The sequence below is a fragment of the Peromyscus leucopus genome, chromosome 9 (genome assembly GCF_004664715.2).
Source record: "Peromyscus leucopus breed LL Stock chromosome 9, UCI_PerLeu_2.1, whole genome shotgun sequence".
NCBI classification, from domain to species: domain Eukaryota; kingdom Metazoa; phylum Chordata; class Mammalia; order Rodentia; family Cricetidae; genus Peromyscus; species Peromyscus leucopus.
Window position 1 is genome coordinate 109,081,001 of NC_051070.1, and position 26,328 is coordinate 109,107,328.

The window sequence follows — 26,328 nt, forward strand, 5'->3', positions numbered from 1 at the left end:
CCAGGGCCTATGGAACTCCTGGAACTGTCAGCTCCCATTTGGCAACCTTTGTATCTCTACAGGAGACAGAGCAGAAGGGGCTGAGAATAAAACGAGTGACAAAGCCAACAACAATCGTGTCATCAGCAACAGCAGTGGTGGCAGGGGCAGGAGCCAAAGCAGCACGTCCCTTGAGGGCCAGGCCTTGGAAACCCGTATGAAGCAACTCTCCCTACAGTGCTCCAAAGGAAGAGATGGGATTATTGCTGACATAAAAATGGTGCAGATTGGCTGATCCACTCAGGGATGTGGCCCATGTGCAGATCACATGTATACATGAAACTCAAGAAACATCGTGCCAATACTCATTTAACACAAGCCAGACAGTATGCATTTACTCTAAACCGCACTAACCCAGTCTCAGTGACCTGGAGGGCTGAAGAATTTCCCTTTGGTAAGAGCTCTTGGGCTGGTGTGTTTCAGAGCGGAGCCACGCAGGTAAACTGTGACCAGGGTCACAGCCTTTGCAGAGCATTCCCTGTAGCAGCAGTGTGGAAGCAATAACTAGTTTCTGTGAAAGAACCTGAACCAGGAGGAGGACTGGACACCTAGACAGACTGGGGTCACCGGCCTACATCTCTATCCCCTCTCCCCTCTCTATTTGGGGAAACTGAGATGTTCTCTCCATTATTATCACAGGGCACCAAAATAATTTTAAAACTCACACAAACAAAAACTCAAGTGTTCAGAACACATTGTTCTGACCTAGTGAAAGCTTAAAAGCAATGCTAAGAACACAATTCATTTTCATCACCTCTGGTGCTCAGAGGGGGATTTTTTAAAAGCATGTCTTCTGGACACCCATTCAAACCATTTCCGAGGAAAGCTACCATGAACTGCACTTTTGGGGGTGGGGCGGGGAGTGAGGTAGCAGGGACGTAGCATAGGGGACTCGTGGTTGTGGGAGGCTCTGTAGCCTAACCCTGGCCTGCCAGCCAAGGGGTTTATTCTGAGAAGTGCATGTGAAGAGTGGCTGCCACTCTTCTACTAGACTGACAAGAAGTTCATTGCTCTGTAGGTTGTAACTTCTACAATAATTGAGATTATTTAAGGTTTATGCTTCACCTAGTATTCCTTAGAGGAAACTGTCCTTAAGCTAGGAAAGGGAGTGGGCATGTGCTGGCAGAGGCTGGTAAATAGAAGCAGTGGATGTTATACTAATAGTAGTGTGTTTAGACGCTTAGTGTTTATGGTTATGCATATTTAGAGCACTGTATTTTATTTGTCCTGTTTTATTGATTTGGCTTTTCTGAAGAAAAAAGCAACCCCCCCCCATTTCAAATTGTCTTTTAATTCTGTCACAGCTTGTAAATTTTAGCCATGTGTGTATAGCTTCATACAACAGTGGTTTCTCCTTTTTTATTGATGGATCCAGTATCCTAATTACAAGGTTATTTTGTACTTGTTTTACTACCTTGAGGGTAATAAAAACTAAGAGACTTTGTGACTTCTGATGAGAAAGCCCGCTGTTGTCTGTCTTCTGCTCTGGGAAGTCCCCTTGCTCTGTTAAGGAAGACCATGGAATGCGAGGGCGTCTGCTCTCATTCTCAGGGAAGGTGGGAAACCCTGGTAAATGAAGTTCAAATGCCATGGTCTGGATTAGAATTCCACTTTTGGTGTTACAAAGGTAAGCACTGACGAGAGACAGAGGCAGGCAGCCACATGCCACACAGCCCAAAGAAGAGAGGTTCTCCACTTCACTGGTCAGTGTAGTCTCCTGGGGGTGGGTGGCTAACATCCTGCCATATGGTTTCATCTGACTCAGTCTGATTTAATTTGTGGTACACTTGGGTCCTTTTAAAAGCTTCCCGGGTGGCTGGCTCCACAGTGCTTTTTCTAATAGAAATCTGAGAATATTGGATTTTAATGTATCTGCTACATACTGCAATGTTGTGGGGTGAAGTGCCCAGTGAGCTTTGCCTATTAATAGTCTCAGTTGCTGGATGTCCCTTTCAACTCTCTTCCCTGCAGTTGAGACTGCTCATTTTCCCTTCTTATCAATATTTCTGAGGTAAACTTGTGTAATCTAATGTTCAGGATCCAACACAGGGGATTTCTGGCTCAAGTATCTGTCACCCTGAACACTATTCCTTACATGTGCCTTTTAAGTGGGAGTCACACAGTAAAATCTCGTGAGCATTTATCACAGAGAATAGAAGATGGATTTTCTTGTGTTAGGAAACAGCATTAAACCCCTTACTTGGGCACCGGGGCTTCATAATCTGGCTTCTTGCCTCAGTTCCCTGTCCCATCAACCCGCCACCTGCTTGTCTCCTATATCAGGAAGGGAATGCCGACTTTTGCCCAGCTCCTGATTCAGCCATCACTTCCTCACCTCCTAGTTACAGCAGCGCCTGCCGCTCCTCATCACAGCCTTCTCACTTTCTCTACAGTGCTGAGACTCACCCTCCTTAGACTGACTCACTCTCCCACCCTGTCCCCTTGGCCCCCCACCACCGTTAGTCTTTGAAGTTACCGTTTCTGAAATTTAGCTACTAACCTCAGTTAGTTCTTGGCCCTCTTTAGCTCTTTTTTTTTTTTTTTTTTTTTTGGTTTTCTGAGACAGGGTTTCTCTGTGTAGCTTTGCATCTTTCCTGGAACTCACTTGGTAGCCCAGGCTGGCCTTGAACTCACGGAGATCCGCCTGGCTCTGCCTCCCGAGTGCTGGGATTGAAGGCGTGGATCATTTTCTTTACTGTGTCAAGGGGGGAGTTTCCTCTTTGAGTCTGAACATCTATGTGTGTGCTGAGACTAGACACCTGAGCCACTCCCTCCTCTCTAGCAGGTTCTAATTTTCCCTTTTTAAAGTATCTGTTCCACTACTGTGCTTCTGGTTCAATGAAGTCACCTTCCCACAACACAGATCCAACTGTCAATTCCAACCACCAGTTCCAGCCTGCTGTCCCCACACAGAAAGCAGCTGGGCTGCAGGCTTGTAAAACAAAATCTTTCAGGCTTATTTCCCTGGTTGTAAAAAGAAGTAATAGTGCCTATACTTGACTTAACCACTGGGAAGATTAAAAAGAGTATGCATGATGAGTAAGTTCATAGTAAAAAAAAAAAAACTCCTGGCTATTTTCCTATTCTATATTTTAAACTTCAAGTTCAAATTGCAGTTCTTGAAGTGTGTGTGCATGCGTGCGTGGGCGCGTGTGCGCGCGCACGTGCACATAACTGATCCAGCCTTACCTGTACACTTGCAGAATCTCCACGGAGGAGCTTGATTACAGGAGTCAACACTATTTACATATAGGTCTTCTCTACTGAGTTTTATTTTTGTGCTGCTGGGGACTGAATCCAGGGCCTTGGACATGCTAAGCCAAGTACTGTGCTACTGAGCTACCTACCTCTCAGCCTTCTATCAGGTTTTCAAGTGCAAAAATTAATCCTTATCGTTATATTTCAAGTTTATGCCATGGCTAAATCAAAAGTCCTAAGAGTTTCGCCAAGTGAAATCTCAGTGATAAAAACCTTCCAACTACTGAATTAAGGTATCTTTGAAGCATGTATATTCATGTACATCTGTCTTTTACAAGGAACAGTAGATTAACTCAAACCAAGTTCTGGAGTTTAAATTATATACAGTTTCCATAAGTATAAATATTTTATTTCAATTAAAGGCAGTAGAAATTGTTTTGATAATTATAAAGTAGAGACAATGACAGATCCCATCCTATTTTTCAGAACTTTAAAATCTTGAGCATCATTGTATACTGATGATTGCTATGTAAACAAATGGGAATTTACACGACACTAATTCCTGGCAACTCACTTTTTATGAATGCTGTATAACTCGATCACCACATACTAAATTCTCAAGGACTCTCCAAATCCCTGTTATGAAAGTACCAAGTACAGAGCAATTTAAAAACTCTACACACTAAACTTTTAACATTTCCAGTCTCAGAGTACTACATTCACCAACCTGCTAAGAATTAAAAAACAGCAACAGTAAATATACCTCAGTCCTCTCTACAATGAATGATGTATCTAACACTGACAACCTTCATTCTTAAGCCTGAGCATCTTCATGCTAAGCTAAATGGTACTTTTTAAAGCTTTATTATTTCATAACATCTAGGCAACAATAAACATTTAAAGACACAATAGAAAATTCAAATTAGTTATAATGACATGATTCATTTGGTAATCAGTTGCCTAAGATGTACAGTCGGGTTCAACATGAACAGGGTAAACTTACGTGCTCTGTAAAAACAGGAAACATAATGTAAATATCTCAAGATAGTAAAATAGTCTGCTCTTGCATTCAGTGGATCTGTGGCCCTCCTTGTCCTCATCTTGTTTCAGTTCCCTTGTCCTGTTAGCAAAAGCATCTCACAGTGATAGCTGAATCTAATCTGTAATCATATATAATTTTTTATACAAAGTTAGCCCCTAAATACATGCCAACTCTGTATGCACAAAACCATGTAAACAGTACCTTTAGGTGATAAGGTAATTCTGACTATGTACAATTCTTACCAAACACCATGACAAGTACCAGATTCCACTGTAACATGTTTTTGATTTAATTCCATTCTGATGGCTCACCATCATGATTTGTCTCTGTCTGAAGAGTTGATGCCTGCTAAATATGGAATCCAGTAACAGCTGAGAGTTCTCTATCATTGGAGTTGTGTTGTCTTGATGGGAACAGTACTATTAAAGTCCAAGAAAAAAGGTCCTTCTTGTTTAGGCAAAAAAGTACTAGGGATGATATTAAAGATCCCAGCAGGTATATTTTCCAATTCTAAGTAGCAAAATCCGCACCTATATTCAGGAAAAATGAGAATAAGGTTTATAGAACATCATGTCACATAAAGTATACACTAAACACAAACAAAATGCCAACATTACCTATAGTCACCACTAGATTTCCTCTGAAAGCCATGAGGACCAGGATCTCCCATTATGGAAACTGCTACAACCTCAAATCCAACACTGTATTGCCTAGTATTAAAATCAAACAGGATTGCTATATTAGTAAACAGTTTCAAAGAAACATTGTAAAGTGTAGGTGAACTATTAAAGCATGTATATGTATATATGCTTAAATTTTTACCAAAAGTTAACAGTATCCTGAAACTATTTCTATCTAGTTTTGAAATTGAATCCATAAAGACTAATAATGCATTAAGCTTACCTTAAAATGGACTTTTTGCTTTTTGAGACAGGGTCTCAGTAAGTAGCCCTGGTTTTCCCAGAACTCACTATGTAGATCAAGCTGGCCTCAAACTCAGAGATCTCTCTGCTCTGAGTGCTGGAATTAAAGGCATTGTGCCATCACTCCAGGCTAAAAATTTTTTATTTTTAAACTACAGGCTCCCCAGGGAATAACACAAAAGATAAGACATCATTTAACATAAATTTCTAAATGAAAGATTGTTATTGTAATTGACAGAAAACCCTACAGAAGAGACAAAAGCCCTGAAATAAAAATCTAAATTCAAAGAATAGTTAGTATATAGCTCTCGGACATTCCAAGACTCACTCATCACAGAAAAAATGTTGAACTGCATTTCATACTAGATATTCACCTGCATCATATTCTAGAAGTTATTGTTTATTTTTAACACTTAGTCTGTAATCTAGAACTGATTTTTAGGCCTGGTGTGAGATAGGTCAAATTACTATTATACATGGATACTGAATTCTATAGCAGTTACTGAAGGCTGACCTCTCCTCTATAATGCCATAATTATCATAAATCCTTTGCCTATGTTTGCACAGATTTGTTTCCAAACTTTGTTCCCTTAAGGTCCGTTTTAATATATCCTCATTAAATTAAAACTAAGGGTTTTAAGTTAATAAGGGCATAGCTCAGTGGTAGAGTGGTTGCCTAGCATCCATGCACAAGGCCCTACAGTCAGTGTGCAGCACAGAAAGGAAAAAAGGCAGCTACTCATCACAAACCTTGGTCCTCTCAGTTCAATCAGTAACGGTCCAGTCTTATCTATATGGAATTGGTAGATGGGATTATTTTTGTGAGTCTCCTGAAAATTTCCACATCCTCCGGCACTCTGACCACTCCACTTTCCATTAATCTATAAAATAAAGTTTGTCATAACAAAATTTCACATTCTGATTCCACCATGGTTTTAATCTGTTTCTCTGATCTGTGTCACTGACATCTAAGTCTTCATTAAGCCAGCTTGCTTTACTCTACTCCACCTCTCTCTCAATTATCAAATTGTTCTCCCTACTAGGAATTCTCCCTAGAATCTCCTGCACATTTATTTTACCTACACTGCAAATTTTCAAATTCTCTTTGAGTCCTAACAAGCAAGGCTATGCTTATCCTTGCTCTAGAATTACTTATTTCCACAGAAACAATGTTGCTCACTGATGATCTTTTATTCTAACCAAAACTGACAAACATTTGTTCCCTTGTATTTCTGTAATATCCCAGAAAGTGTTTTAATGAGAGAATGAAAGGAAATGGATTTCTAAAAGGCTAAAAAGAACAGTGAGATTACAACCCACAGACTTTCTTACCCGTTTTGATAAGGTATATGGTGAAGGGATCTTCGCAAAAGTAAAGCTGCATGCTGAATATACCTAGATTTAAAAAAAATGGTAAGGCCCACCAAAGATTATTCTGAGAAACATCATAGGAACTTATCAAAGTGATTAAGGGAATACATTGGATCTATTCTATAGCTAAAATACTAGTTAGGATCAAGTTAGATTTAAGTAACCAGGAACTAGGGGATCCTGTTTTGACTGTCTGTCACTGTGTATGACTCAGGACAGTTTTCCCAGGCCTTGGCTTCTGCAACTGAAGAATGAAGCTCCCAATGTCTCTTTTATCATTAAAAATCCATCAACTTGAACTTCTTACATGTGACAAACAAATCCATGTACAACAAAACTACAGTGAACTTCACAGCAATGTGAGAGCAATATAAGTAAAAACAGTTCAAAATTGGTTTTTGTTTTCTGGAGGCTTAAGACAAGGTTTTAAGCTGGCTTTGAACTTGAGCACCTCTTGCCTCTGGGATTTACAGGTGTGTGCTGCCACCTACATGCCCTATTGAAAGTTGTCATTTAATTGCACTTATTAATCTAATATACCACATTAACTCAGAAATAAATCATCACTATGAAAATGTGTCCATTCAAAATGTTATTCAAAGTGAAGTACAACTCACATTTTTAGAGGACACATAATTATTTAATAAACACATAAAAACAAAATGATTTTCAGAAATAACTTTTTTCCCTAGCACTTTAGAAGCTGAGGTCAGAGTATATGAATTCAATGCCAGCCTGGGCTACATAGTGAACTTGAGGCCATACATAGCAAGACTATATCTCAAAGAAAAATCTTCAAATAGCCCCACGTATAACGCAGAACATGTCCTAGACTCTGTATTATTGTACTTTGTCACTGCATGGTTGGTTCATGGCTGGTGAATTTCTTACCCGCACTGTGTAATGAATTGTGTTCTGTTTTTCATACTGAGAAACCACTAAAGTAAAGGTGTGAGTCCCAGGTGTGGTCAGCTTTATCTTAGTCAGGTAATGAGGACTGTTGATCCGAATCCCATCAATGTATGGAGGTGGGTCAGCTGCACAGACAGTGAGTTTACAGAAAAAAAATTGAGAACCAGGATTCCTTCTTTTGAGGTTAACATTTTTTTAAAGACACAAGAAAGTATATAAAGACATCTATTTAGCTCCCCCCCCTCCCCGCCCGCCCAACTTAGAACTAAATAAACCTTGGAGGATATTAAAAAATAGCTTCTTAAACAAAGTCCCTCTTAACTACTAATCTTATCTTCCTTTCACTAATAACTTGGTGGGTTTGTTTTTTAAAGGGTTTTTGTTAACTGATGTGTGTGTACACACACATGTGGAGGTCAGAGGGTGACTTGAGGAGTCAGTCTCCCCTTCTACCATATAGGTGACAGGGACTGAATTCAGGCTGTCAACCTTGGCACCCAACACCTTTATCCACTGAGCCATCTCACCAGCCCATGGGCTAAGTTTTTAATCCGTGTCTGTGTTTATTCTTTTGTTAATGGAGAGCAAAAATGCCTGTTCTAATGTGATGAAAATAAAACTGTAACCCTGGAAGTATCCTGAAAAATCACTACACATAAAAGAGGGAACACTGTTTAACTAAAAAACAACAACTTAAGTTTTAAAAGCAAAAGGGGTAATAAATGTATTTGAAATTATAAAGCCATATAAAATTTTCATGCATGGAAAAATAATTTTTTTTTAAGTTATATAATGACCGGCATTTGAAAATAGCTAGTTTGACTTGTACTGACCATGTGTCATGCCAACTGCAGAACTGACTGGTAAGGTCAATAACCAGTGTAATGGTGAATTCATATTGTCCTCTATGACTGAACAAAAGTAGACATCAACTAATTCCAATCCTCTCTACAACTACCTTTCTGACTGAGCCTGTTCTTGTCAAGGTCAACAATGACTACCAGATGCTAAGTCCAACTGCATCTTTTCTGACCTCTCAGTTTCCTGCTGTTTCCTACAGAGGTGTCCTCCTTTTTTTCTCTTGGAATACATCCTTTGCTTAGGTTATATCAAACCTCACTGTATCGTCAATTATTTTATCAAGCATCCTGATCAAGTTTTTCAGTAATAGTACCAACTTCTTTGCACAGCCTCAAGATGTATGAGAACCTAAGGGTCAAGTCCTGGGCATTCAACTCTATCTATAGCTCTCTTCAAAAAGGATTTAGAGAATACAGGCTTCAAATGCTACCTATATGCCTCTGCTTCATCAATCTGCATCTCAAGTCCTTAGCATGCCTCATATCCCTACTCAAAAATCAATTGCCCACTTGGCATCCTTACCTGGAAATCTTACTACCTCAAATTTAACAAGCCAAAAATTAACATCTGATTTTACTCTTATAACATAATCTGCTTCCTCCTTGCAATCTGACCAGTTCTTACTCAACTTAGTAACTACTATACCTTACTTTTACTAACACACACACACACAAAACTATAATCATCCTGGATTCCAGGGTCCCCCTCCAGCAGCTCAGCAAGTCCTGCACAACAGTACTGAAACGGAAATGCAAATCTGTTCTCTTACTTTACAACAACCCAAGTTCAAATCATCATCATTTCTCAAATAAAACTGCTTCACTGTGGGCTGTAACTAATAAATGCCTAGAAGAAACTCAATGCTTTTAAAACACAAAATCACGCCATGTCATTTTCCCTCTGTTCTCTTTTTGGTGGTTTATAGACCTTGGGACCTCCTAGAAATTAAGTTCCAATGATATGATATGTACAAGAATATATAAACCCAAATTCCAAGAATTTCAAATTCTTGGAATTAAAAACAAGACCTAAATACCCAACCTGTTTTGCTGGTTTTTATTAGTTCAACAGCACAATTGTTATTGATTTCCACATGCCATCTACATACAAGTCTTTCATTTTCAACTCAGTTATCTAAGTAAGAATGTTTCAATGTCTGCTCAGCAGAACTTACCTGGGTAATAAACTTTCTTGCCATCAGTCTTGTACACAACCATTGTGATAAACTCACGGTTATTTGCAAAGTCATCCTAAAATCACAGAGAACCCAAGGTGGTTAGGAAAATAGACTCAAGATGTTCCCTATTCTAAATGCTTAGTAAACTCATTTTCAAGAACACTCAGCTACTTAACTTCTATAGAAGTTATGCTTTTCTGAATAAATGACTACTATATGGATTAAGATTACAATAAACCTTTCTACAATCAAAACTAATGATCCAACCTTTCCAAATCCCTTCTAGAATATTCTAATATTAATATTCATAACTTCTACAGTATGTATCAACCCTCATATACTCAACTGAAAAGCAAACTGCTCCTTTAGAGAAGTTTGATTAAGACTTAAATGTAAAATTATGGAATGAGGAAAGTTACCTGATGATAATAATCATTTACTTGAGAAAACATATTTTAGACCACCCATATAAATGGAACTGGCTGGTGATAACTGTGGATCTAACAGTTAATTATATTTGAAAGAACTTCTGTGTGGTGAGTATGTTATTAGAAGGTATCCTTACCTTGTCTGTTATGTGTCTACTAAGCAAAACCCAAACTGCAGCACCCCCTTGTGGACACTGCACCTCCAATTTGTACTGAGGGTTGTTAGCCAGGCTATAAGCATCTTTCACAGGTCCTTGTTTAGCATCCCAAGTACTGGAAGAAAAATCAACAAAAAGACAGCAATGATTAAATTTCTTATACAACTAAACTTCTTAAAATATCTTAATAAATCTTTTGCCAAGCAGTGGTGGTGCACACCTTTAATCCCAGCACTCGGGAGGCAGAGCCAGGTGGATCTCTTGTGAGTTCGAGGCCACCCTGGTCTACAGAGTGAGATCCAGGACAAGCACCAAAACTACACAGAGAAACCCTGTCTCGAAAAACCAACAATAAATAAATGAATAAATAAATAAATAAATTGTTTTTGATATTTACTTATTTTTTTATTTTATGTATATGAATGTTTGGCCTGCATGTATATATGTGCATGATATATATGCTTGGTGCCTGTGGATTTCAGAAGAGGGCATCAGTTCTTCAGGAACTGGAGTTAACATGATTGTGAGCCACTATGTGGGTGCTGGGAATTGAACCTGGGTTCTCTACAAGAGCAACAAGAACTTTTTTTTTTTTTCCAAAAACATTTTCTTTTTGTAATTTATTTAACTTTATTTTATGTGCATTAGTGTGAAGGTGTCAGATCCCCTGGGACTGGAGTTACAGACAGTTGTGAGCTGCCATGTGCTGGGAATTGTATCAGGGTCCTCTGGAAGAGCAGCCAGCTCTTAACCACTGAGCTATCTCTCCAACCTGCAACAAGAACTCTTAACTGCTGAGCTGTTGGGGTCCACAGAGTTTTCCTAGTGAGATCTGAGCTTGCTTTACACAGCAAGACCTCATTAGGGGATGGCTTGACCACATGTGTGGTTAACAGGCGTTTGAAATGTTCTGCACTTGGCTGTGCTAAGGGGAGGTCTTTTGCTCCCCTCCTTGGCATGCCTTTAAAAGCCCTTTAGAAGAGACAGAAGGGGCTTGTGGGTTTTGATCCAAGCCCTCCTGAGGCTATCCTGTGTTTCTATCTGTCTCTCTCCTCTATATTTCTATTTACATTATTTCTCACTTCTCCCTCTTCAAGAGTACCCTGGGGAAAAAAATGAGAGCTGGTCTCCCTCAAATGGTGCCAGGAAGAGGGACCAGGGACTTGGTGAAAGGGGCGTTAGAGGGCACTTTGGGAAATTAGGGCATGTCTGAATATGGAAATTAAGGTGGGGTAATCTATTTTGAGGAGTGAAAGGGGCTGAAAGATGACCTAGTGAGACTGCAGAGTAGATTTTTCTCTATTAAGGTTTCTTTCTCTCTTAAAATTATATATATAAAAATTAAGGAAAAAATGTAAGGTAGTGTAGGAATATAGTGTAGAAAAAACTTTAAAAAGTAGAATGTAGGAATATAGCGTAAAGAAAACAGAATAAGATAAGCAACAAGACAGAGGAACTATGTCCTTAATTTCCTAACTATGGGGCTAGGAATGCAAACTGGGAAAAATCAGAGGAAAAAAAATCTATCAAAGAGGAGAAAAAATGGGCAGAAGAAAGATTTCTATGGAAACTTTTGTCCTGTGAAAAGTCCCAAGTGGTAGAGGAAAGAATTTTCTTTGAGGCAGATGTGGGAGAAACAAAACTCTCCTCTCCACCAGCCGTGCCTGAGAAAACTTGTAGAACACTATTCAAAAGGGTCCATTTCCTCTTGGCCATGAAGTCAGTTTAGAGAACAAAAGTCTTGGGAAAACTTGGTAGTCTTTCTCTCTCAAAAACTAAAAGCTTTCCTGGGGGGGAAAAAAAACTTAGCAATATCTCTCTCTAAAAAACTAAAAAGCTTTTCAGATCTTTCTCAGATTTCTTTTTCTGGAAGGGCAAAACTTTAATTCACTCAGAAGTAACATCTATGAGAAAATCACCTGTGGTTTGCTCTCAGAAAAAACAAAAACACACCTCTTGGAACAGGGCAAAACCTCTCTCCTAGTCTTTCCTTAAAGCCAGTAAAAACAGCAGCCAGAAATTCCCCTGCAGCTAGAACCTAGCCAAGAGCCACTGAAAGCCCAACAGGGCAACCTGGGGAAGCTGCTGGCTCGGAGGAAGCAGTGAAGCCAAGGGCGTTAGGGACTCTGTGTCTGGGGAGGAGATAAGCCAGGACAAGACAAAGATCTACCTGGGAAAGAATCTCTCTGAAAGGGCTATGAAAAAAGGTTTATTTTAAGTTACTTTCACTAACCCGGTAAAGGCGGAAGAGCAAGTCCTGAGGGAATTTTGCTTCGGGCACAAAAGTGCCTGCCCTAATATGTGTGAGTGCGTGAGTACAACTAGGCTCCGGGACAGTATCAGGAAAGAAAAACACCTAGCAATGCCAGCTCAGAGAGAACAGAAATCTCTCGATCTTTGGTGGTAAAAAAGCAAAAATTTTGACTCAAAATTCTCCCATTGCAAAAAGCAAAAGAAGTGTAAAAACAAATCTTGTAAAGGAACCTGAAAAGGAATTATGGGAAATGAAGTGTGTTTCAAATGCAATTAAGCTATCAGGATTTTAATTAATTAATTAATATGTTTCAAGACAGGGTTTCTCTGTGCAGCCTGGCTGTCCTGGAACTCACTCTGTAGCCCAGGCTGGCCTCAAACCTGGAGATCTGACTGCCTCTGCCTCCCAAGTGCTGATATTAAAGGCATGCACCACCACTGCTAGGCACAGCTATCAGGACTTTTTTGTTTCACCCTTTCAAAAACTTTTGGTGTAATAAAGTAACAGAAAAAAATGCCTACTGGGAATGCCAAAAAGAGGGGTTGATAGTACTTCTGAATTGATCATTGTATTTGAAAATTTTAATGAGGGGAATTTCCAGAACCCACTTTGGGTGGCTCACAGCTGCCTGTAACTCCAGCTCCAGAGAATCCAACATCCTCTTCTGGCTTCCCAGGCACATGCACTCATGTGAAAAACCTCATTCTCATCCCCACATAAATTTAAAAATTTTTAAATCTTTCAAATAAAGAAAATATTATGAAGCATACTCTAAAATGTATAAAAACTTACCTGTGAATGCAAGTTGATTCTTTAAAAAGAGCTGGATTCCAACTCAAATAAACTACATCATAATACTGGCAAAGATCATCCCAGGAAATCCAAAATATTCCTAAAAATCAAATGTCTTTGTTAATCTAAAACATATCTTATTTATCACTATAAATAACTTAAGTAAGGGGCTGGAGAGAAGGCTCAGTGGTTAAGAGCACCTGGCTGCTCTGCAAAGGACCCATATTCAATCCCAGCACCCACATGATGGCCCACAACTCTTTTTAACTCTAGTTTCAGGGATCTGCCTCCTAGGTCACCAAGCACACACAGAGTGCACAGATATATATGCAGGAAAAATACCTATGTACATAAAATAAAATAAAAATTAAAACTCTTGAGACCGGTACATCTCATCTTGAAAAAACAGGTTATTAAAAATGATATTAAAGGGCTGGAGGAGCTACAGAGATAGCTGAGTACTGGTACTTGCTGCTCTTGAAGACCTGGATTTGGTTCCTAACACCCACACAATGGCTCACACCCATCTGTAACTCTAATTCCAGGAAAGTCCTCTTATGACTTCTGCAGGGACTGTACACATCTGGTGCATATACATACACAGGCAAAACACATACATAAAAATAATAAGTACAGGCTGGAGAAGTGACTTAGTCAATCAAGTGCTTACTGTGCAAGCATGAGGACCTGAGTTCCATCTCTAGCCCCCATGTAAAAGCAGGGCGTGCCAGTGTGTGCTTCTATTCCCAGTGCTGGGGAGGCAAAGACCGGAGGATCCTGGGGTCTTGCTGGCTAGCCAATCAGTAAGCTCCTTGTTCAATGAGACACCTTATTCTCCAAAAGGTGTAGAGCAACAGAGGAAGCTACCTGATATTGAACTATGACCTCCATATGCATAAACACACAGGTACTCATACACCCCCCACTCCCAAAATGGTATTAAAGTTACAAAGAGATATTTACCATTATCTATTTTCTGAGCTGTTCGGGGATCAAAGTTTAAATACTTTTGCAATTCTGGGGTCCAGTTTTTCACATCATTTTCACTGTACCTTCCTTTCCAGCGTAAATGGCTCCAAGGGTTTTTCAACTGGATAAATCGCAGGCCCTATATTAAAAGACAAAAGAAAGCAAAAAGATTAACAACAAAGGATAATATTAAATTGGAAGAGATTTACCATATTGTTAGTTATAATCCTCTTAGAATAAACTTTGATTACTTATCAAATATAAACTTTTTTTAAAGATTTATTTATTTGTTATGTATACAGAAGAGGGTGCCAGATCTCATTACAGATGGTTATGAGCCACCATGTGGGTGCTGGGAATTGAACTCAGGACCTCTGGAAGAGTAGTCAGTGCTCTTAACCTCTGAGCCATCTCTGCAGCCCCCAAATATAAACTCTTAATTCACATCTTAAAACACTTTCTAAAAGGAGAGCATAAAGGAGTAGCAATTTCTGTTAAACTTTCCAGAGGCAGATCTTAGGCATCAGACTTCAAGGGCATATGATTGGGAATTTTTATTAATAAAACAGAAAAGGCCCAAAACAGAGGAAGAAATGCAAGAGAATTTTAGGGGGAAAAAATGACATATGCTGCAACATATGAATTCTAGTTATTTCCAGCAAAGGAGAAACCCTTAAGAGAGGTTAAGAAATGCTACATGGCTTATGTGGAGTGAAAAGCAAGGGGCTTGAACCATGGATGTGCCTTAGAGTAAACTATGTACTATTCCCTCCAGGAGAAGACATAGAAATCAAAGAGGATGGGAAAAGGAAATGAAGATCACAGAACGTGCAAGCATTTAGATAGACACATACACAAAAAATACTTTTAGGAATGTATTAATGAAAGTCACAAATAAGGTTGTAAGTAGCTTTAAGACTGTGAAAAGTCTTATAGGCATAGTAACATTTTAGAAGAAAGTCAAAATTAGCAGGGCATGGTGGCGCATGCCTTTAATCACAGCACTTGAAAGGCAGAGGCAGGTTGATCTCTTGAGTTCCAGGCCAGCTAGGACAACATAGTAAGACCTTGTCTTTAAAAAAAAAAGGGGTGGGGTGGGGTGGGGTGGGGTGGGGGTCCGATTTGAATAAATGTTTCAAAGACTAAATATAGCAGAAACAAAAACACACACAATAAAAGACAAACCCAGGAAAGGTTCAAACTTATATACAACTAAAGAACACTAGTTAAAGCTTTCTATTTTAACATGTCAAAGATTTGGGCAAAGATCAACTCTGACAGTCTGAAGTTCACAAACAAGCTTCAATTGAGTACAGGTTATAAAATCTGCTCAAGTTGGGTAACAATGCTACACATCTGCAATCTGAAAGGGAACATTATTAGTGAAAAAACTACTACTGGGCCATAGCTTATTTTGTTTACATATACTCCAATCAAATGTCTCAATCTTTACAGAATCACTGTTAAGAAATCAATATTACGAAACTAATGGCACTAATTTCTAACAAAAAGGCTGCTGTTTCACTATCCAAACTTAAATCACATGCCACTGTCTTACTATCTTCACACTGCACTGATACCAACCTCACAGGAGGCCCTAACAAAAGAAGGAGCTCAGGACTGGATAGTAACTGTTAATTACAGCACTTCCTGTGTGTAGAAAATTGCAATTCTAAAACAAGCACACCCTTTGGCTACTTAACATTAACTTTTTTACTTTTTGCTTTAAGGAATCAATTGTACTGCCATGTTTAAGGAAATAAAAATTTTATACAAAATGGTTGGGGTTGGAATCCTGCCTAATTCATAAAGCCCTTGAGATCATAAAGTTTTACCAAGGACTGAGGATTGAATCTATAAGCTCATGCCCACTAGAAGTGCTATGCCACTCAGCTATATTATCCAGTGGAGGGCTTAAAGTTTAACTGTTGTGGAAGGCTCAGACTGCCTTTCTTTCCTATACAATCATGTGTCACAGGAGCATTTGTCCATGATGGACCTTATATACCACAGTGGTCACATAAGATAATAATGGGTCTGAAAATTCTTGCTGCTTAGTGCCATCATAGCCATCCTAATGTCGGCGTACAACACATTATACACATTTGTAACTAAATAAGCTAGGAGGCTTGTTTGTTTAGAACTGAACACACCATAATCACTGGCCAAATATTATGAATAACAGTTACTACTGTTAAGTACTATGTATTTGTTGTTTGAAAGGTCTTATTACATATCTCAGGGTGACTATGTAGCCCAGGCTGCCCTTTAGTTTGCCTCCTACCCTATCTCCATAATTCTGGATTTTTTTAAAACATTTTTTTAAATTTGTTTTCCTTTTACTGTGGGATTTGTGAAAACAAACCTATTGTATTTGTACAGTCAACTGTAAAGAGTATAACACATATAATTATGTACAGTGCATAGTATCTAATAATGACAAGTACTTCTGGCACTAGTTTATATACCTCCTGTATTTTTTTTAATCATTATTTTAAAATATACTCCTACTGAAAAAAAAAAAAAAAAAAAAAAAAAAAAGAACCAGGCATGGTGGCACGTACCTGTAATCCCAGTACTTGGGAGGCTGGGCAGAAGGGTTAGGAGTTCAAGGCCAGCCTGGGATACATGGAAAAGCCCTGTCTCAAAAAAAGCCTTAACTGTCAAACTGTATGCTGCTGCCTCACGCTAACAACAGCTTCACACATGCTGTGTCTCCTGTTGTGCCATTTTCTCTTGTGTTTGATTTAATCTGTTATTTCTTCCTGAAGGCCCTAGGAGCAAGACAGACAGACAGATACAATATTGCCTAGCTGTGTAATAGACCATACCATCTAGGCTTCTATAAGTACACTCTCATGTCTGCATAACAACAAAATCACAAATTTCTTGAATTATACCCTAGCCTAAATAAAATATTTCTGTGTGCCAATTTAACACTTAGTTTAGTTAACAAATAATGGGGTACTGTTTTTTGCTGAATGATCACATCTCTCTGCCCTATTAAGGAAGGGTACTTGAATCTTCTACTGCAGAGAACTCATCAACTTTTCATTTAAAAATAACAATAATCTGAGAAGGAATAAGGTCACACAATCGAAGACTTTAGCCCAAGGACATACTGAGCAAGATTGTAAAAGGCCTGACAGCATGCAAAGACTTCAAGGAAGAGAAATGCATGTGCACACTGACCCAACGGTATCTCTCATTCCCAGCCATCTTCCTATGTTCACTTTCACAGATATAGATCTTCTATACCCTAGAGTTTTCCACCATGACTAACCCAAAACACCAACACACCACCTGGGCCCTTCATGGCTGTGCACCAGTCTCACTGTGGAAACTTTTATGGAAAAGGAAAAGGTGTAATTTCTGTTCTGTTGTCACTGTCTGTACTATCTACACTGAATTCCATTTTCTACCTTTGCATCTCCTAATTTCCAATGGTAGAAGCCAAGCTGCTTACATTAGTAGAATGGCTCTAAAAGTCTGATCATCATTTTGATACCATAATATCTTATCAATCAAGAAAAAAATAAGAAAGTGTAAGGCTTGACCTTGAACTCTCTGATATCCAGAACAGCATAAGCATGCGTAGGGACCAGGCCCCACTTCTCCCCTTCTGCCTCCGTCATCACTCCAGTCGACGCGGTGATGAGGACGTCCCCTTTGTGAAACCTGCAGAGGCCCGAGACAAGCAGTTAGAGGAAGATGCATTTTCAATCTCAGATCACACTGTCTTTCATGAAAACTTCCAATCTGAAAACTTTTTATTTTATTTTAACAGATAAATTATCATCTTCCCCTGCCACACACACTCCCCTGGAAAACTTAATCCCCAGGCATAAACCTATCAGTGAAGAAGAACAGGTGCTAAATTTTCAGCCTACAAATAAGGATGCAGGGGTCCTTACCAAATTTATTTCTCCAAAGGGCTTTGGCTTTGTTTACCAAATCACAGGGTTTCCTACTTTTGATGCTCCATGTTTGTTACAGTTTGGAGAATTTCCCAGAACCTCCATATAAATTGCCCACTTGCAGTTTAAACTCTCAAGACTTCTTTTCCCACCTTCCCTCAGACTTGATAAGTTCTTAGCAGGAGCAAATGGTTTTTCCACATTCCACATTCCATATTCAATTACTTTGGATTATCTAAAATTTGGATTAACTGTGCCCATGACTGAGGATAATTAAGGCTGATGGTAACAGACACATAAAGTGACTGCTCCTGCTGGAGGTAGTGTGTGCAGAAGTGATCCCAGCACTCAGAAAGCTGAGGCAGGAGAATTACAAGTTGGAGGTCTATCCACACTTCTGAAAAAAACAAAAGGTGACTGCTGTGGGATAATGCTTTTGTACACTGGTTTAATAAAACACTGATTGGCCAGTAGCCAGGCAGGAAGTATAGGCTTAAGTGTAAGCAGACAAGGGGAATTCTGGGAAGAGGAAGGCTGAGTCAGGAGATGCCAGCCTGTCATCCAGGAAGCAGCATGTAATGGCATACAGGTAAAGCCACAGAACATATGGCGACATAGATTAACAGAAATGGGCTGAGTTTAAGTGTAAGAGCTAGTCAGTAGTTAGCCTGAGCTAATGGCCGAGCAGTTTTAATTAAGATAAGCCTCTGTGTGTTTACTTGGGTCTGAGTGGCGACAGACCGAGTGGGACACAGGAAAACTCCAGCTACAGGTGACAGCTTCTACAATCTCTACCCTAAATATAGTGTGATGCCCTTAAGCAGCCTTGGTTACTTCAGAAGGAGCAGGGTAAAGAGGGAGGGAAACACAATTACCTCTGATAAAGCATTCTGAATGAATTATCCTTACTGAAGGTCTGGCTATCTGAATGCATTGCAATCCTTTCTGGTATCCACCCAGTCAGTGCATGCAGATCAATATTCTGAAATATAAAAACAATTCCAAACTGTCAGTGTTTTAGTCTGTTAATAAATCCCCAGGAGAGCTACTGATTTGGCATAATGATCTTGATAGGCATAAATCTGAAGATAAAGTTGCTTTTCTGCTCTCTGATCTCAAGAGAATTTTTAAAGAAGATTTATGTGTATGGGTATTTTGCCTGCATGCAATGTCTGCACCACATGTGTGCCTGGTGCCCATGGAGGCCAGAAGAGGCATCAGATCCTCTGGAACTGGAGTTACAGGCAGCTGGGAGCTGGGAACAGAACTCAGGTCCTCTACAAAAGCAACAGGTATTCTTAACAGCTAAGCCGTCTATCCAGCCCCATAAAAGATTTTATTGGTAAATATGGTAAGACTCAAAATGCAATGCAGAGACTGCACGATGGCAAGTTATTTACCACACAGGGAGTTTTTACAACCAGACACTCAGTTCTAACATGTTACATACACTCCTACTCTTTCTTTCTCTAAGCCGAATAAAAAGGAAATCAGTTAGGTGGGCATGATGGAGGCAGAGGCAGACAAATCTCTATGAGTTCAAGGCCAGCCTAGTCTATATAACCAGTTCTAGGACAGCCAGGGCTATATAAAGAGACACCATCTAAAAAACAAAAACAACAAAAAAAGGCAATGAATTACAAAGCTAAACTAAAAGTTTCTGAAAGAAAGTAACTGAATGTGCAGGTTGAAAGTAAAACTGTTAATATCTATTTCATTAAGTGTGACCTTTACATTCAGTACCTTGCATTGTAAGATCCTGAAGAGTGAAGAAGGACTAGTATTAGGTAAGGAGACTTATCAAGTACAAATGATGGGCAATTACCAATTTAAAAAAATTATGTTTTCTATGCACACAGGGTCTTCTTATATCTCCTCCTGAAGTCACTAGGTAGCCCAGTCTGGCCTCAATGTTGCAATAATCCTACCTAAGCCTCCCAAGGGCTATGCTATCACCCACTGACTCAATCTTTACAAACCCCAAAACATGACTTTAAATGTTATATTACAGACACACAATGAGGCAAGGTAGACCACTTCTAAGGCCACAGGCTAGTTATTTTCAAGATGTAAAGTTTATGTCAATTTGATAAATTTATAGCTTAAATCTAATAGTTTATCTCATGCAAATGAAGGACCCCGGCACACAGATCAATTTTACAGGTTATATTAATGATGACTGGAAAGCAATTTCTTATACCTGAACTTACATAAGACTATCAATATGATACCCAACCCCTTTTGACCTGGAAACACACAGTGCTCTGCATCTCAATGTAATAGCAGACACATATTTTAGGCTTTAAAAATACATAATTTACACAATGTGCTATCCTTACATAAAACATGTACCTTTATCATAAGGAAACTAATCATTTTTCTCAGGGGTTGATAATGTGATTTATTTTCCCATAAACAAAAACATCTATACATTTTCAACTTTAAAATATATTAGGTAGCATAAGTCTGTGTCTGTAACATATACCCATGACTTACTGAGTTGGATCCTGGGAAATCATATCCTCCCATAACTTTCATGTATGCTTTCTCTATAAGTGACACCCATAATTCACTTTTATTGTTGGAATAAGAACACAGCAATTCTCCTTTATGATCAACAGGTAACTGATCATCAATTATTACCTGAAAAAAGACGAGCATTAACTTTCTTAAATGAAACAAAAACAATCTTTACATCTCAAGATAAAAATAATAACAACATTGTATCAATAACAACCACAATATACCTATTATTAAGATAATGACAGTTTTATAAAATGCTCATCATTTTAATACAATGTCTTTATTCAGTTTTACAAGTTTTGTTCAGTTTGTCAAGTTTTATTGACAAGTAAGCCAATAATTACACATGAGAGATGTGTGTATGTGTGTATGTATATAAAATCAAAATTATTAGGGATTCTAGAATGTACACTATACTTAAAATTACAAAAGAGCCTTGCTATTTTTGGTCTAATCTTATAAAAAGATTCATACTATTTATGATTGTAAAAGTAGAATATGATAGCTAAGCCAGGCAGTGGTGGTGCACAACTTTAATTCCAACACTCGGGAAGCAGAGGCAGGGAGATCTCTGTAAGTTCAAGGCCAGCCTGGTTTACAGAGTGAGTTCCAGGACAGCCAAGGCTACACAGAGAAACCCTATCTTGAAAAACAAAAAAAAAAAGTATTATAGCTAAAAAAAACATTTAGAGAACTGAGCAAGCAATACCACAAAGATATGGTATCTAATTAATATTAAAAATTATTTGGAAGATATGAGGATAACATAAGAATTTTAATCTAAGAATAGTACAAAGATTATTACTTCCAAAACTTTTTTTTCAGACAGGTTATGTAACTCAGGCTGGCCTCTAACTAGCTATCCTCCTGTCTCAGCCTCCTGAGTACTAGGTATAGGTATGTGCCACCATGCTCAACACTGAAAGAGTCTTTTGAACAAGAAGTTATTATATTTCTCAAAATTGTTTAGTTTTTAAGTAAACAAAGTAATTCTAAAATGTTCCCAAACAATATCAGCATCAGGATTAGCACTGAGCCTGTTAGTAAGTTCTGGTCTCATCCCAGACCTACTAAGTGAGAAAGTGAGCCAGAGCTGGTGATACAGGCCTGTAGTCTAAGCTATTCCAAAGGCTGAGGCGGGTATACAAGTTCAAGGTCTATACGAGTTAAAGTGTGAGTTCAGGAATAACCTATAACTTAGTGGGCTCTTGTCTCAAAAAAAAAAAAAAAAAGGTAGACTAGGGAGTCATTACAGCTTAGAGCCAGAGTCTTTGCTTTACCGTGAGCAAGGCCCTAGCAGGCGCACTCCTCAGCCCTACCAAGCATACTTACTTGGGGGTGAGCCATAGTAATCAATGCCCCTAAGTAATTCTATGCACGCTAAGATTTGAGTGTTACTGAGCTTTAGAATAATGATTTCAGCCTCAGTCACCAGGTAATGTTGTTAAAATGTGGACTCTGGGGACAAGAGAGGTGGCTTGGTGGTTAACAGCACTGACTGCTCTTCTAGAGGACCTGGGTTCAATTCCTAGTACCCACATGTCAGCTAACAATAGTCTAACTTCAGTTCTAGGGCAGTGGTTTTCAACCTTCCCAATGCTGTGATCCTTTAATACAGTTCCTTATGTTGTGGTGAGCCCCCCTCCCCCAATAAAACGATTTCATTGCTACTCCATAACTGTAATTTTGCTGCTGTTATGAATTGTAATGTAAATATCGGATATGCAGGATACCTGACGTGTGACCCTTGTGAAAGGGTCACATTTGACTCCCAAAGGGGTCATGCCCCACAGGTTCAGAACCACTGCTCTAGAGGCTCTGATAGCCCTTTTCTGGCCTGCTCAGGTACTGCACACACATGGTGCACAAATATGCATGAAAGCAAAACACCCACATACATAAAACAAAAATAAGTAAATCTTTAAAAAAAATACAACTCTGATTCAGCACATCTGAAGGCTGGCCTGAAATTCTACCATTCTAAAAGCTCCCAGGAGACACGCTATTTGGTTCATGGACCTAGAAACAGACAGGTGCTAGAGAATGCTAACTATGCAAGGAAGGCCCCATTATGGAGTTGAGACTGCTAAAGAAAGCCAGAGCAGTGTCATTTAAATCTGCATAGATTTCACAAGGAAAAATAAAGGCTTCTTATATTTGTGTTATGATTATTTACCAACTCTTCTGATCTAACAGACTTAGTTTATTGGGTTTCCTAAATCAACTAACTTATTTACTAATTTATTGAGTCAGGGTCTCACTATGTAGTCTTAAGTGGCATGAACTCACTGTATAGACCAGGATGGCCTTAAACTCAAGAAATCTATCTGCCTGCCTTTGTCTCCTGAATGCTGGGAGTAAAGCCATGTGCCATCAACCTTTTATTAATTTATAATTTAAAAATTATTATTTATTATTATATTATTATATGTGAATGATACATGTATATGTGTGGAAGCACATGGCAAGGCAGGAGTGAGTGAGGTCGTTCTCGGTCTCCTTCTACTTTTATGTTCCAAGGATTGTCCTCATATCCACTGGGTTTGTAAGGGAAGTACCTTTACCATGAAACTATTTGGCTGATCCTCATTTCCTTTTAATTAAAAGAGTTAAAGAGCCTTCCCGACCGGGCGGTAGTGGCGCACACCTTTAAACCCAGCACTCAGGAGGCAGACAGAGGAAGGCAGATCTCTGTGAGTTCAAGGATACAGGGGAAGTTCCTACACAGAGAAACCTGGTCTCGAAAAATGAGGGAAAAAAAAAAAGAGCTTCCCATTGTTCCCAAGGTGAGCGAGGCAGAAGCATTACAAGTGTGAGGCCAGAATGGGATACATTAATCCCTTCCTGTCAGAAAAAGGAACCAAACAAAAACTCAGATCAAATGAAAAAGTTTAATCATTAGCAAGTCTTTATTAGAACTTTGCTCAAGGGATCTGAAAACCATTTTTTAAAAAAGACTTTAGTACAGTGACTCACTACATGTAGCTCCAGCTACGCACGAGGATCACTTGAGAGACCAGCTGAAGACAATTTGGGCAAAACAACGAAATCTATAAAAAAAGATTTTTTGAGGGGCTATAGAGACAGCTCAGTGGTTAAGAACACTTGCTCCTCCTCCAGAGGACCCGAGTTCAGTTCCCAGGACCCCTGTCAGACAGTTCACGAGGACCTGTCACTCCAGCTCCAGGACATCTGACGCCCTCTTCTGGCCTCCACAGGCACCCGCACACATGTGGTGTGTGCACACAAACAATGCACAAAAATTAAAAAATAAATCTTTAAAAAATTTTATACTTGTTTTATTTTTAATCACTAAGAAATGATTCTATAGTTAGTAGTGTGTACAATATATCACACATTCAAATCAACTGAATTGACTTTTAAAATCTTTACACAGTCAACTTTTCTTAGTTTATTTCCCTCTGAGAATCAAGGGTGAGGAGGTGAAGAAAGAGGTGGAGGAGGGAGGATTGGGAAGGAAAAAGAGACATTCACCTTTCTTGGGACACCATTGAGATGAAGTTTTACCATATATTTTCCACAGGGATTGTACTCTGGTTCGCCATCCTTATTCTGTGGGTAAATTATGCTTTTGAAAGGAAAATGGGTATTAAGATACCAATGTTAATATTCAAAATCAACTAATACATAAAACTTTATATTACATTTAAACACATGCCATTCATTTATAAATGTTATTTTCTTCCCAATTTTATAAAAATGAATACAAGACTATTTTAATATTTTAAATATTTCTTGGTTTTGGTTTTCCTTTTGAGATAGGGTCTCACCATGTAGCCAGGCTGGTCTGGAACTCATGACCTTCCTGCTTTAGCCTACCAAATGTACCACTACTCCCAGCTTAAGAAAATATTTTCTAAGGGGGATAGGGATCCGTCCCTGGTGCATGGGCAGGCTTTTGGGAGTCCAGTGCCTGCGGAGTGACGCCTTACGCAGCCTTGGTGCAGTGGGGAGGGGCTTGGACCTGCCTAGGTTCAGTGTGCCGGGCTCTGCTGACTCCCCATGGGAGACCTTGATTTGGGGGGTGTGGGGATGTGGGGTGGCTTGGGAGGGAGGGCTGGGGGGGGAGGAGGGAGGAGGTGGGATCTGTGGGTGGTATGTAGAGTGAGTAGAAAATTTCTTAATAAAGAAAAATGAAAAAAAATGTAGTTAAATTTCACATAAAAAAAGAAAAGAAAATATTTTTTAAAATCATAAACTAGAACATAAATCTTCACAATATTCTGAGTCAGGGTCTTACAAACTTCAGGTTGGCTTCTAATTATACAGCAGAGGAAGATTTTGAACTCTGATCTTCTTGCTTGCACCTTCAGAATGGTGGGATTATAGGTATGCTCCATCATGACCAGTTTATACAGTATTGGGGGTTGGCTGAACCCAGGGCCCTGTGTACACTAGGCAATCACTTTATTAATTGAGCTACAGTCTATAGTGCTCAATTTTTAACTATATGTTTTAACAAATCACATACTGAATAAATATATTTTAAGCCAGTTAAAATTATCTTTTTTCATTGGTTTTAAGAAGTAAAGATCATTTCAACAAATCACAATTAAGGCACTTAGCACAATTCTAATAAAGCTACATAAAATTAAAAGTAATAATGAATCTCTAGAGAGATTACAAGTACTTGTTGCTTTTGCAGAGGACATGGGATTAGTTCTTAGCACCCACATGGTGGCTGATAACTATTTGTAACTCCAGATCCAGGTGATCCAAAACACTGATCTAATCTCTAAGGACACCAGACAACTTTCATGTAGGGATTAAAGGCACAGCACACATGATCATGCCATTAATGAATTACACAGTTACACAAAAGACATGTGGTAAACAGATATACATGCAAGCAAAATATCTATCCATACACATTTAAAACTTTTTAAAAAGTATACAATGAGATATTATAAGAACCTTCACTACCAATTTTCTTTTAAAATATATTGCACCAAATCAAGCACATTCCAAATTGTTTATATATGTGGCAAATAACTGAAATAAGGACTGTCTGATTTATCTTTTATTCTCAGAACAAACTAAATAAAAACATGATTATAATTATACTGAATGGTTTTAAGCTTAATATAACTTTCAAAAACTGAAAAAAAATTCAGAAACATTTCAAGACATTTTAAAGCTGTTTTAGTCAACAGAAATGCACGCCACTTTATATTTTTCTGTAGCCATATTAAAAGTTAAAGGTGAAAAAGCATTTAATCTCAACCTAGGGAGGCAGAAGCAGGTGGATCTCTGTAAGTTCGAGGCCAGCCTGATCTACATGGAGAGTTCCAGGCCAGCCAGGCAACATAAAGACCCTATCTCCCAAAACAAAAACAAACAAAAAAGTTAAAAATCAAATTGATTCTAATAACATTTGATTCTAACAACACATTTTGCTTAATCCAATTATGACTTCAACATATACTCAATATATGAGTAAATTTTTTTTCCAATTCTACAATTTATATGCTAAGTTTCCAAAATCTCATGTACATCTTGCACTTGCAGCCCATCTTAACTCAAAATAACCTATTTCAATTTCTCAATAACCACAGGTATCTAGTGGCTAACTTACTGTACAGCTAAAATTACAAAGTACAAACAGGACATGATTTCTACTTTGATTACATCAATTTCAAAACACATTCCACATACATTATTTTGCTACATATGCATATGTTCTTACTGCTTTAGAATAACTTCCCACATTCAGGAATCATCTATTTAACATCCATAAAGGATC

The 26,328-nt window shown here is 38.7% G+C and overlaps 2 protein-coding genes across 3 annotated transcripts in view; one reads left to right on the forward strand and one right to left on the reverse strand.

The window, feature by feature from the left end:
* Positions 1-1,500, forward strand: part of Sh3bp5 (SH3 domain binding protein 5) — a 71,578-nt gene extending 70,078 nt beyond the window's left edge. The window contains exon 9 of the mRNA XM_028891198.2: positions 63-1,500. Coding sequence (XP_028747031.1) covers positions 63-274 — 212 coding nt within the window. The 3' untranslated portion in view covers positions 275-1,500. The remainder of the gene's footprint in view (positions 1-62) is intronic.
* A 2,119-nt stretch (positions 1,501-3,619) lies between these two features.
* Positions 3,620-26,328, reverse strand: part of Capn7 (calpain 7) — a 42,995-nt gene continuing 20,286 nt past the window's right edge. The window contains exons 9-21 of one of the 2 annotated variants that reach the window (XM_028891215.1): positions 24,060-24,153; positions 20,538-20,684; positions 18,917-19,023; positions 17,682-17,802; positions 14,119-14,263; positions 13,156-13,255; positions 10,089-10,224; positions 9,521-9,596; positions 7,465-7,610; positions 6,535-6,597; positions 5,953-6,083; positions 4,897-4,989; positions 3,625-4,809 (exon numbers count right to left, since the gene is read on the reverse strand). In XM_028891215.1, coding sequence (XP_028747048.1) covers positions 4,665-4,809; positions 4,897-4,989; positions 5,953-6,083; positions 6,535-6,597; positions 7,465-7,610; positions 9,521-9,596; positions 10,089-10,224; positions 13,156-13,255; positions 14,119-14,263; positions 17,682-17,802; positions 18,917-19,023; positions 20,538-20,684; positions 24,060-24,153 — 1,504 coding nt within the window. In that variant the 3' untranslated portion in view covers positions 3,625-4,664. Of the gene's footprint in view, positions 4,810-4,896; positions 4,990-5,952; positions 6,084-6,534; positions 6,598-7,464; positions 7,611-9,520; positions 9,597-10,088; positions 10,225-13,155; positions 13,256-14,118; positions 14,264-17,681; positions 17,803-18,916; positions 19,024-20,537; positions 20,685-24,059; positions 24,154-26,328 lie in introns of both variants that reach the window. The other variant, XM_037208743.1, reaches the window with a different exon arrangement.